We start from the raw sequence: 13192 nt of genomic DNA on the forward strand, positions 1-13192 counted from the left end.
CATTTCATAATGGATATTAGTTAAATTGTTTATTTTGAAGATAATTTTAAATTAATTGAATAAAAGAAACTCACTTTAATTTAAAAGTTTTTAAAGCCTATGTGTAAACTACTATTCTATATTTTTATCAACCTTTCTTCTTTGCATCTTTGAAAACATTTCATATTTCTCAACATTTGAGGATATTTAATTTTCTCAATATTTAAAAATTAGAGAAGAGAAATAAAGCAGGGATGACAACAAAGAGTGAAACCCAAAACTTTTAGTTTTTTTTCTTTTCTTATAAAAGATGAAGGAATCAATTTTGTAGGTAGATATGGAGTTTTTACTCATTTTTTTAGGGTTATTTTTTAAGTTTAGTTTATTTTTATTTCAGGTTGGGTGAGATTTGTTTTTTGTAATTTTAATGAATTTGGACTGAATTTTTTTTAGTTTGGATCGAAATTTAGTATTGATTTAATTAGTTCATAGTTTGAAGTTGGTTGAAAGCGGCGTATAACTTAATCGCTTTTTTTTTCTTAATCCGAATCAATATATTAATTGATTCATGTGGTTGGAGGGTTTGAATATTTTCCATTATGAATTATTATAACAACAAAAAGTCTTGATGACAATGATAAGGTATGTGTATGGTTTCAAATAAAGTACAAAAACACATGTACTTATCTTTCTCATTGTATCGGAAAAATGTCTATAAAAAACCTTGCATAAATAATGTTGTCCGTTTTACTCACGACGTCGTTTGGGCCCTCATACCGTTAAAGAGGATGATTGCTGATATATAGTGCTAAATTCCAACTAAAACCTACCCGAAAACATAGCCCCAAAATGGCGACGCCACCGGTAGCGCCATCACAGGCGGCAGCAGGGGGAAACTTTGAAGCGCCACCGCCGCCAGCGATGCAGCCTCCTGGAACGGACATGACAGGTATATGTTTCAGAGACCAATTGTGGCTAAACACGTACCCTCTTGATCGAAACCTAATTTTCGATTACTTTGCCCTATCTCCGTTCTATGATTGGACCTGCAACAACGAGAAGCTCAGGATGCAATCCATTCACCCTCTTGACATCTCTCAACTTTCGTAAGAAAATTTAAAGCCTGGGTTTTAATTCTCGTTGGCATGTTGCAAGATTAGATTTTGTTTTTTGTTTTTTTTCTTGGACTTGAAAATGTCAAAATTTATGAAACTCAGTTGGAGTTTTAAACAAATATTGATCTGGGTATGTCAAAGGTCAATATTAGCTTTTTATTTTTACCCGAAGATGAGGCATTTTCTATGCAATCTGCCGGAGGAACAGGAACGCATAGTTGCATATTTGTGATTGGCATTTTATCTACTTGGAAAATGTTTTGATACCTACCAAATAGTTAACTTGAAGTATTTCATTTGATTGGAAAACATGATTATTATATCATAAATCATGGCGAAGAATCATAGTTTAAAGATTTAGTACTTATAAGATCAGTAATGAGATTTTCATTTTCCCTTTAATCTAGGAAAATGACTGGGATAGAGTACATGCTTAGTGAAGTTATGGAGCCACACCTCTTTATTATCCGTAAGCAAAAGAGGGACAGTGCGGAGAAAGTAACACCGATACTAGCATACTATATTTTGGATGGTTCGATATATCAAGCACCACAACTTTGCAATGTCTTTGCAGCTCGAGTTGTAAGTTCCGTTGTATTGTTTTCCTCTCTTATTTTGTCTGTATAACAAAAGAATGCTATCACCTAAAGACTCAATTGATCTCAGTCTGGTTACAGCATTCTTTTTGTTGGAATATTACCAAAACTGGTTTCCCATTCATACGTCTTGGCCATTTGTATTCCTCACCTCGAAATGAATCTCTTGTTAAGAGAAAAACATCTAGAAATGAAAACAAAGAGGAAAAAAAAAGGGGTTTAATGAGTGGATAGAGTTTCATGGAATAGAATTCTATTGTTTTCCATCAGATATTTATCATTCTATCTGTATTGTTCCTTCACATATAGTCTTTGTTTGCATATCATCTTTTGTATATTGATAAATTATCCATGTGACAGGGACGTGCCCTTTATTATATATCAAAAGCTTTTACAACTGCTGCATCAAAGTTGGAGAAGATTGGATATGGTAAATCCCCCACCATTTTTTTGGTTTTCCCCTTTTCCTTTAAATTTAATATTGACATCCCCTGTTTAAACTCTGTAAGGATGCATTCCTGTACTTGGCCACATAATCCATTGTTGCCTTTTTACACTGTTTGAATTGAATTTCTGATGCAGTTGATACTGAAAATGAAAGTGAAGCTTCGGAACCAAAGGGTGGTAAAGAGGCAATTGACTTCAAGGAAGTTAAGCGTGTGGATCATATTCTTGCCTCTTTACAGCGAAAGGTAACCTATGTAATGTAATATTTTCACATATGCTCATATATTCATCTTAATGTCTACAATGTATAGGATCCGTAATTCAAGGGACTAACATTTTTCATTTCAGATTTTATTGTTTTGTTGTCCACTTGTCTTGCCTCTCGGCTGATATTTGTATAGATTGTTTTTGGCCAATTATGTTTGTATAGAATTCATACTGGTTTCACGTACTTTCATGTAAACTGTGATAAATCAGAAATCACAACATTTTTTTATGATGAAATTTAGTAGTCCCTCTTGATTTTGGAAGAAGTGTCGGTGATTTCTTGATGTTTTTGAGAAGAACCTGTGTGTGACAATTGCAGTTACCACCAGCCCCTCCACCACCTCCGTTTCCAGATGGCTTTGTTCCGCCTACAACAGAAGCAGATAAAGAGCCAGAAAACCAGCAAACAGCAGAACCTCAGCCTCCTGCTGTTGATCCCATCATAGATCAAGGTCCAGCTAAGAGAATGAAATTTTGAACTCATTGTTTTTCCTCCCATTTCAATGGAGCATTAGAACTTTTTCAGCCTTGTGTTGGGCACAAGCCTGATAGTAGAGAACTTCTAATCATCTAATGTAATGAGAAGTCTGTTGTATAATTAGCTAATCTCTTCCTTTGTTTAAGTATTTTAACCACTGTGATGTCTCAAGACTATCAAAATCATTATCCCATCCTGGTGCAAGTGTGTGTGTATATAATAGGTTAAATTCTGAGAATGGTCCCTATACTTACTGATGTGTGCGGATTTAGTTCCTCTACTTTTATTTGCCCAAAATTGGTCCCTGTACTTCTTAGATTTGTCAACTTTTTCTATTGACTCTGTTAAAAAATTAGGTACGATCACAAATCAGTTGCTTCACAAATTTTGTCAATTTGATTTCTATTTTTTCTATTTTTGCTTTAATTATTAAAAACTTTAAAAAATTTATATGAAAGAAGAAAGTGTGAAGAGTTGAAAGGGAGTTTTTTAAAGTTTATTATTAAGAAAATTAGTTTTTCAATTTGTAACAATAAACTCATAATGAATTGAATAATGATTTTTAATTTGGTGTTAATTTTCAGTGTTTTTTTATCATTAACTCTTTGACACATTTAGAAAATTTTATAAATTATTTCAATTAGTCTATAAATTTTTATATAATTTTAATTTTTTTAATACTTTTATAGGGTAAACTTCAAAAATAGTCACTTTTGTTTGCCTCATGTTACATTTTAGTCACTTATGTTTGAAATGTTACGTTTTAGTCACTTATGTTATTATTTTGTTACGAAGTGATCACTCTTCCGTTAAGTTTTGTTATCTCCCTAACGGTAATTCTACATGGCAGTCCAACTAGATATTACTGAATCTGCTAATACATATCTCATCCGGATAAAGTATGTATTATTAAAATTAAATTAAAATATCAAATAAGAAATAAAATTATAAAACAATATGTTATTTAGAAAATAACTATTATTGTAATGAGATACATGTTTTATTAGGTATAAGTATTTAAAATTTTGTTTTTGTAATGTGATACATGCGTGTGTGTATATATATATAATCATATTAGTGAATTTGCTAATATATACTTCATCCGAATGAAATACGTATTAGCAGATTCAATAATATCTAGTTGGACTGCCACATAGGATTATCGTTAGGGAGATAACAGAACTTAACGGAAGAGTGATCACTTCGTAACAAAATAATAACATAAGTGACTAAAACGTAACATTTCAAACATAAGTGACTAAAATGTAACATGAGGCAAACAAAAGTGACTATTTTTGTAGTTTACCCTATTTTTATATAAGAAAAAGAGAGTATGGATTAATTAATAAAAATTGTAAAGATTGAGGGACTAAATTTGTGATTGTATTTAATATTTTGATAGAGTCCATGGAAAAAATTAACAGAGAAAGAAAATGAGCAAATTAAAAAGTAAAAAGATTAATATTAAGTAAATAAAAGTAAATTGATAAATACATGGACTATATTCAAATTTGAACCTATATAGTACAATATTAAAAAATTAAAAGAAAAAGTAAGAGAAATAGTTAACATCTTAAACTAACTTCCACATTGGAATTAGACTTAAAAAACAATCAAAATATTAAAATAAAATTCTTTTTCCTCATCTCTTTTTTTATCCTAAAGGGCCAATTATCACAATTTTATGATGCATTTCTTAAATAAAATTTCGAAAGTAGTTATTTTGAGAATAAATAATTTTTTCCACAAAAAAAAAATCATTTAAACTTGTAGATGTTAAAGATATTATATTTGCACATAAAACATATTTATGGTAATGTTATTGAGACAAAAATAGTAATAGAGAAAGTGAACAGCCTATCTTCATAATAAAATTGGACTTCACTCCTAATTAGAGTTTTTAGCAACACACTTAAACACTGCATTCAAGTCATGCCTTGGGTATATAATAAATCATTTTATGAAGGAACTTGGAAATATAAACATGAAAAACAAAATTTCTTTGAAATGGAATGTCAATCGATAATAAAATAACCCATAAAATATTGAAGAGAGGAGACTTTTGATCCTTCAAGCCTTCATGGCATAACACCAAAATCTATATATAACAAAATGCTGATACATGCACTGAAATTGCTAGACGTACATACCAAGTTACTTGAAGCTGAAGTTCTCAAATACTAATAAGTAAATAACAAATTTAGCAAATATTCTTTTTCGTGTCTTAAAATTCTAAACCCTCCCTCCTTTCGACCTCTTCCCTCACTGTTGCTTGTAAAGCACCACACTACAGTACAGGTACAGCCTCTTCTTTCAAAATATTTCAATCGCCAAAATCTCACTTTCCAAATTAAAATAAAATAAAATCCAAAATTAAGTCCCTTTGAAATCTCACCATTAACTATTGACATGATAAAAAACGATAAGCTAACACTAAAAGATTATGACGTTAAAATTTTATTTTTATGAGAATTTAATTGATTAATTTAGTAAAATTATTAAAAATTTAAATAATTCAACTTTTAGATGTAATTATAAAATTATTTAGCACTAAAATGAGAAATATAATAATACGAAATTCAGAAGGCTTTTAGTTTTTAAATAATATTTTATGTATGTGTCATCGATGTTCCAAATTTTCGTTGCTTTTATGACACTTGTTAATACATTGGGTGGGAGAAGAGCTCAGATAGTGACAACAAACTATAAAATAAAATTGATAAATTTCTAAGCACTTTCTGACATAATATAAATTAATAAAATTTGTATTTTTGTCTGTTTTTATCAAATTATAAAATAAAGTTTAAAAATTAGAATATATTTGAAATATAATTTTTTTATGTTTAGAATTTAAAATTTAAAATTAAATTGTTATCATCCTTGAAATTTTTTTTGATATGATATTTTGAAATTAAATAAAAAATTAATTGATAATTATATAATAATAAAAATAATATTAAAAATATTTATTATAATCTTTTTTTTTAAATCACTCATTCGAATTATATGATAAAATAACTTTTTTCCTGTTACAATTACACATGATCTTTAAGAAAATTTAATATTAGCATATTTTTTTTCTGTTTGAAAATGTATGCACTTCTGAGTTACGACTTACGATTACTTATAATTAAATCAATTCTAAATTTTGTATAAATCAAATTAATTTATATTTGCTGGTTTAATTATTTTTATAAAACAATATGTACCTTATATTATTTAATCTTAAGTTAATGCATAAATTTGATGGGCATATTTTTTTTTATTGATATTTATTTTTGTACCATTCAACCAAAAATAAATTTATTATCATGCGTAAATGTTGTGCATAGATTCTCAATTAGATTATTCTAGATTTGCATTACATCATTTATGTGATTTGTTTCGTTCTATTTTCTATTGGAATAAAAGTTTGTACAGAATTAAAGAGTTTGCATAGTACATTATATTTGTTAACGAAATTCCGATTTATCAATCTTACTATGAAGTCTTACTTAAGCAATGATTTTATTCAACAATTCATCTAGTACAATTATTAGTTAAAACTCAATCTATCTCTTCCAATAAATAATTAAAATTTTAAAATTAAACTCGTTAAAAATCACTCTTGCCAAATATCTCATTTACATTTAATATCTCTCCATAAAAAGCCCTAACAAGGAGTGTCTAACCCTACCTCCAAATGACTAATTAAGAAATCAACCATTGACCTATTTATAAGTTTTACTTCAACATGATCAACAACCAAAAAACGAGTCTTTATCACATGCTTAAATGTTAATAATTATCTTCATAAATTATCTTGAAAAATATTTAAATAAAATTATTTATAAAGCAATTTTTTATCAGCTATAAAAATAAAATAAGGATAATGATAACTTTTCCAAGCATATCAAATTTCTCTACCTCTTACTCTAAATTATACGAAAAACTGACTATAGTTATTTTAAAATGTTGGTGAGGTAATCAAAAGTCAAATATGACAACATAAAGACTTTGACTTTTATCACAAGGAAATTTAGTTAATTAAACAAGAGTTTCAAACCAAGATTCATTCCTTTGTTAGTTTGACCCTAAAAACATTATCTTTTAATGTCAATAATGTCAACTCGAAAGTACTTTTTGGGGTATACACCAATTTTAACATCACTTTAAATAGTCTATGGGACATCAAGAGATAATCACGTTGTACAACTTATTCTAACACATAATATAACACTCAAAAGTTCCAGCATAATACAATATTAACAATTAATAAAAATAATTATTATTTTTTTTATTTTTCAAATCTTTCTTCCATTAAATAGTATTTCTAAGTTAATTTATTAATTTTAATATTTTATATATAAAAAAAAGGACTTGTACCCTTCGGTAGCTTCAAAAAACCTCTATCATGATATTTGATTTTAAAAAATTTAGCAGGCAGAGAGTAGAGATTCTTCAAGAGCCGTAACCCTTGTCTGTCAAGAATAGTAATATTGCTTAACTAATGTAAATTAATAAGTAAAAATACAATTATTTTAATAGAAATAATGTGATATTTTAAATGATATTAAAAAAACTAAATCCATTAAATTAATTGAGTGTGATAAAAAGAAAAAGAAAAAAACATAATTTAATCTAGCTAATCCATACAATTTTCAAATATGAGATTTGTGATGGTAGATGTCCACCAAACCCACCCAAATTGGGTCAATTTTTAGCTAATTTCCAGTCTGCAACAATGACTCATGTCCCACTCCCACATCTCACCTCTGACGTTGGCTTGGCTGTCCAAAAATTTAGATTGAATATAGTTTAGAAATAGCCACGAATACATTATTTTTTTATATGTATTATCAATTTGCATTATTTTCTAAATCTAAATCCAAATTTTAAAGTTTAAATTTTTAAAATCACCTTTTTTAAGTAATTTAGATTTTCATTTTAGATTTATTTAGACTACTAGATCCGTTTATATTATTTTAAAAAATAATAAAATAACTAATATAACCTTTAAAATTAGATTGTTCTATAATATTTGGTTTTAATTATAATTAATTTGAATATGCATAATTTATAATTGTAATTATACTTATAAATTCGAAAAAAAAAATATTATGTTAATAATTCAAAAGAATAAATGGTCTTATTAGATGATCGAGTGAGAAGCGAACCACGAAAGGACATCGAGAGGTGTTCGTGGACCCAACTCACATGAACTAAGGGAAGGTCGCAGTCTCAGCTTGCGTGCGTCCAAGAAACTCACAGAAGAAGGACCATGCTCCGCAGGAAACTGAAAATGAAACATGTGCCCAGCAGGTCTAAAGCTTGCAAGGAATGACAATACTAGGAATAGAAAGGACTGTGTGCTCCATAGACAACCCAGAGTGAAATACGTGTCCAGTGGGCCTGAAGTTCGCACAGAATGTCAGTGCCAAAAACAATAGAGTCAAGACAAAACAGTAAAGTCCTATCATGAGCTATGATAATATGTATAAATATCTAAATATTTTAATTAATAAGATATAAAACAAAATTACTCGACAAATAACTTAAAGCTTAAGGTTTGAATCTTAATGGTTTCGATACCTTCTCTTAAATTATAATACAAGCTTTGATTGTATAAAAAATATTTATATGATTATTTTGAGATCAATATTTGGTCTATTAATATTAAAAATATATAGCAAGGGTTCCGACTATACGTAAAGGTGTGGTTACCTGAGCCATTAATTTTATTCAGTGGGACCCGTCAAAAAATGTAGGAAGGCAGTGGTCACGTTGAAACGCCTAATAAGTACAAAGAAAGTCCAGTGGGGGGGTGCCACCACATCAAGTGGACATGACATCATCATATAAATTTGTGGTATCCAACCATAATCTGACTCAGCCGTGACATTGATATTTTGGTCTAAAGATAGGAACCAAATATTAAGTAAATAAAATAAAGCCAGCTATTTCCCAGTTAACTGGGTCTCCTCTTTGCCAACTTGCAGTGCAACACTGGAGCTTTGCTTCTTTTACTTCTAAAGACTCTGAACATTATTGTAAACAAACATTTCTACATCACAAAAAAGATAATGAATAAGGAAGCAAAGTTTATAGATTTTCAGGGAAGGACATAAAATTTTCAGGGAAGGACACAGGATCTGGAAATTCTCTATCAAGGACTTTTCCCACCTGACTATAAATACCTTGATATTTTGCTTCATGCACCATTCAACTTCTTTTAATATCACTATAAATTGTTTTTTGTTTAGATATTTGGGGTTCGCTTCTCTTTTCATTCAAGATGACTATCCTCATTGATCAACCTGATTTTGGTAATTATTCATGATTTTCTTTTCTTTTTTCACCACTAATCCCATAAGCTTTCGGTGTTCAATGTGATTTTATTTGCTATTTTATATATTTTTTGGCTTTAAAAAAAAAGCAGGTTTATGTTTTACTTCGTTCATAATTTTTTGCTTTTAAAAAAATAAAAGAAACATTGTTTTAAGTTATTGCGTTCTGGGATTTTAATGCATATATAATTTTAAGTCATTAGATAATTGTATGGAATATGTTTTTTTTTTTCTTTTTGGTGATTTTGGTTTTGTATATCAGGAATTGAAGCGGGGTTTAACAAGGCCGATGATGTTGAGAAAGAAGGGGTGTTGAATGGGGGATTTATGATGCCACATACTAACTCTTTTGGCCACACCTTTAGGTAGAACTTTTTGTTGTTGCTGTAACTATAAGTGCAAAGGCCAATGGCCAAATGGACGTACATCAACAAAATTCTGTTGAAAGCCCCGTATGGATAATAGTACCAAAATATGAACAAAATCTACGCATTCATCAAATCAATCAAGGCTATATACTTTATTTCCCCATCAAGGAAAAATGACAAAGGACCCATCTTTCCCTCTTTTTTTTTTTTTTTTGATGATGTGCATATTTCTGTGATCCGGAAACAGTAGTAAAGCAAATCGAAATTAATTATGACTAAGAAGGCCTTCATCATTTATTGGTCTTAAGCCTTTATTTCAGACCTGAGCTAGATTATGTTGTCTTGGTCCATGTTAATGTTTAACATATTCCCATGACATGGCCCAGAAATGCACCAACAACAAATTTTCTTTTCTACCTGGTTGAATACTTCTATACGTGCCTTGAGAACGTGTGTGCTTGATCGGTCCACTTTGTATTTGCAAACTGCAGAGATTATCATGTTGAAAGTGAGAGGCAACAGGGTGTTGAGAACTTCTATCGAACCAATCATATCAACCAGACATATGACTTTGTATGTAATCCTGTGCTTCTATGTGCCATCACTTTTTATCTTCCCTGACACAAGTATGGACTAAATAAATTCAACTCAATTTGCAGGTCAAGAGAATGAGAGAAGAGTATGGAAATTTAGACAAGGTGGAGATGAGCATATGGGAATGCTGTGAACTTCTTAATGATGTGGTTGATGAGAGTGACCCTGACTTGGATGAGCCTCAGATTGAACACTTGCTGCAAACAGCTGAGGCTATCCGAAAGGACTATCCTGATGAGGACTGGCTGCACCTCACAGGCCTTATCCATGGTAATTATTTGGGACTTTTTTTTTCTTGAGATTCTAGAATTAAGATTCATGGTTTGCAAAATATGTGTATTATTAACTATTGTTCTGTTTGTTTATGGGGTTTAGACCTTGGAAAAGTGCTTCTTCATCCTAGCTTTGGAGGGCTTCCTCAGTGGGCTGTTGTTGGTGAGTCTGGTTTACTATTTGCAATAGTTTATAATAGTACTTCATTGTATTTCTAAATATCAAATCATGATCCTTGGTGTTTTAGGTGATACATATCCTGTTGGCTGTGCTTTTGACAAATCAATTGTTCACCACAAGGTAATTCCTTTTGGGTTTTAAACCTTTATATCATAAAAAGAACAAGTTTATATATATCTTTACATCTTATAATCTCTGATCCTAGTATATCGTGGCTACAGTATTTTGAGGAAAATCCAGACTACCACAACCCTGCTTACAACACTAAATATGGAGTGTACTCAGAGGGCTGTGGACTTAACAGTGTTATGATGTCATGGGGGCATGATGACTACATGTATCTGGTAGGATATGAATTCCGACGCCTTCTTTTTAGCATCGAGAAATGCGACGATACGAACTAATTTTGGAATCTATAATATATTCAGGTGGCTAAAGAGAACAATACAACTCTGCCATCAGCAGCTCTTTTCATTATCAGATACCATTCATTTTATGGTAAGTACCGAGTCCCCAGTTTAAAAAGTTTCAGGTCTTCGAAGCCTTATTTCAATTCCAATTTATAAATTGAACCGAGTCGCTTGCCTTTATGTTGCAGCCTTGCATAGGTCAGGGTCATACAAGCAACTGATGAACGGGGAGGATGTCGAGAATCTCAAGTGGCTCGAAATATTCAAGTATGACATGGATTCCAATCACAGTACCTAGAGTCCATTTCCTTATCCTGATTTTTACCCTATACTGAATATTTTTTTTGGTCAACTTACAATTTGTGCAGCAAATATGATCTTTACAGCAAGAGCAAAGTTCGGATCGATGTCGAAAAGGTGAAGCCATACTATCTCTCCCTCATAGAAAAGGTAAGAACAATTTGAAACTTGAGTTAATTCCTCCTAATCCTCATCATGTGTCCTGCAATTGCAATTTTATTTATTCCCCTGCAGTACTTCCCAGCAAAACTAAGATGGTGAATCCTTGTTCTTTCTCACTCGCCACTTCAATTCCTCGGCAGCTGGGCTCTAAGGCGGTCAACTAGCTAGCGTTCTTATACATATAGAATAATTTGATGACTGAGATGTCATCATGGTTGCTTTGCCAAAAGCCTGTATAAAAAATAATGGTTGCAATGAATTTATCTATTTGCCTTGTAATGAAAGTAATTCTAGCGTTTCAACAATTGTCCACCAAATTAGTATTATTTATTTTTCTTAACCAATATTATTTGATATCTATGGTATCAAACATATTTCTGTATCATGATAACGTCAACCACAGCATTGACTGAAAAAACCGACGAATATTTAAAATGAAAAGTCAAATACTTGGTAAAAATGTGTACGGGAGTTTTCATTTATATATTAAAATAAAATCAACAAACTCCTTAGTCCAACATTTTTTTCCTTGAAGACGACAAAATTGTCGGTATTAAATTCATTTATTTTTATTTTATTCGAAAACTTTGTTTTAACACTTCATCAAATGAAAATACACACAAAAAATAATAGTATTTGCATTAATCGAGAGAAGCATCTGACCCACAGTAATTTGTAATCTGTGTAATGAAAAGAATAACAAAATGGCAAGTGTAGGTGAAATAAAATAGAAAAATTACTGATGTACCAAAAAATTGTCATGTTTTGGACTGGAAAATTGGTACTCAAATAAAAAATATGCAAGTTGCAGACGAATTTCATACATATCCATATCTAAGACTTTTATTAAGAAGTATATATAATTATGCTGGATTTGTACCATCAAATCCTATTATCACACTGTTTTGAAGTCGCTGACAAATATGGCAGGGGAGTACCCAAGATCTGTACTGATAGCCCTTGTTATTTTCTCTCTGGTTGTGTCTCCCATGTTACCTTGTGTTACGGCTCGTCCTCCTGGTACAAACCTGTAAACCACTACATATATATGTGTACATATATTCCTGACCGGAAAATTTGAGGCAGTTTGCTTAAGGGTTTTGATTTTTTAATATTGATATTCTCTGTTACAGTTGTCTGTCCTGCTTGTGTATGTTGCGGGCCTCCACCACCAGGCGGAGCCTGCTGTAGCTGCGGATGCGCTTCGGTTCAATCTCCACCCTCCGAAATGGCAACTCCTTGAGATAGATTACTGGATTTTAGTCGCTTCAGGGATCCATTTAGTAGCTACATAAATGATCCTTTATTTTCTTTTCTTTTTCTGTGTGTTTTTCTGAAATAAATAATGGTATCCTTGAATTGAATATGCTTATAAGCAATTTTTCTGTGGTTTTTAGGGAATAAATATCAAAATTATATATGAATTTTGATTCAAATATTATTTGATACATGAATTTTAATTTGAGGTAATTATATATACATAGGTTTGATGATAATTTATATATATACATCAATTTATTTTTTATATTGGATAAATTTAATTATTTGTATATGCAAAATGTTAAAATAAAATAATGTTAACAATTTCTGAAAATTGAATCAAATCAACATTTAATGTAATTTTATCATATTCTATTATTTCTAATATTCACTTTATCAGTGAACATCTTTACTATGCTTAAGGGGAAAAAATTAAG

The 13192-nt window shown here is 30.4% G+C and overlaps 2 protein-coding genes and 1 long non-coding RNA gene across 3 annotated transcripts; all 3 read left to right on the forward strand.

Annotated features, from left to right (window-relative positions):
• The first annotated feature begins 651 nt into the window (after positions 1 to 651).
• On the forward strand, positions 652 to 3075 carry LOC107916333 (mediator of RNA polymerase II transcription subunit 6). Its single transcript, XM_016845585.2, has 5 exons — positions 652 to 1085; positions 1502 to 1676; positions 2051 to 2120; positions 2273 to 2382; positions 2724 to 3075. The coding sequence occupies exons 1-5, from the start codon at positions 829 to 831 to the stop codon at positions 2880 to 2882; spliced, it is 771 nt and encodes a 256-aa protein (XP_016701074.2). The 5' UTR covers positions 652 to 828; the 3' UTR covers positions 2883 to 3075.
• A 5730-nt stretch (positions 3076 to 8805) lies between these two features.
• Positions 8806 to 11800, forward strand: LOC107944854 (inositol oxygenase 1). Its single transcript, XM_016878683.2, has 11 exons — positions 8806 to 9187; positions 9471 to 9573; positions 10068 to 10149; positions 10236 to 10440; positions 10546 to 10605; positions 10691 to 10743; positions 10845 to 10967; positions 11052 to 11121; positions 11222 to 11300; positions 11402 to 11483; positions 11568 to 11800. Exons 1-11 carry the CDS (start codon positions 9157 to 9159, stop codon positions 11592 to 11594), a joined length of 915 nt encoding a protein of 304 aa, XP_016734172.1. The 5' UTR covers positions 8806 to 9156; the 3' UTR covers positions 11595 to 11800.
• Positions 11801 to 12223: 423 nt separating this feature from the next.
• Positions 12224 to 12965, forward strand: LOC121208611 (uncharacterized). The gene is made up of 2 exons (XR_005903725.1): positions 12224 to 12515; positions 12629 to 12965. It is a non-coding gene; the product is annotated as an uncharacterized lncRNA (long non-coding RNA).
• The last annotated feature ends 227 nt before the right edge of the window (positions 12966 to 13192 follow it).

Source organism: Gossypium hirsutum, chromosome A10 (assembly GCF_007990345.1).
Source record: "Gossypium hirsutum isolate 1008001.06 chromosome A10, Gossypium_hirsutum_v2.1, whole genome shotgun sequence".
Lineage (NCBI taxonomy): Eukaryota > Viridiplantae > Streptophyta > Magnoliopsida > Malvales > Malvaceae > Gossypium > Gossypium hirsutum.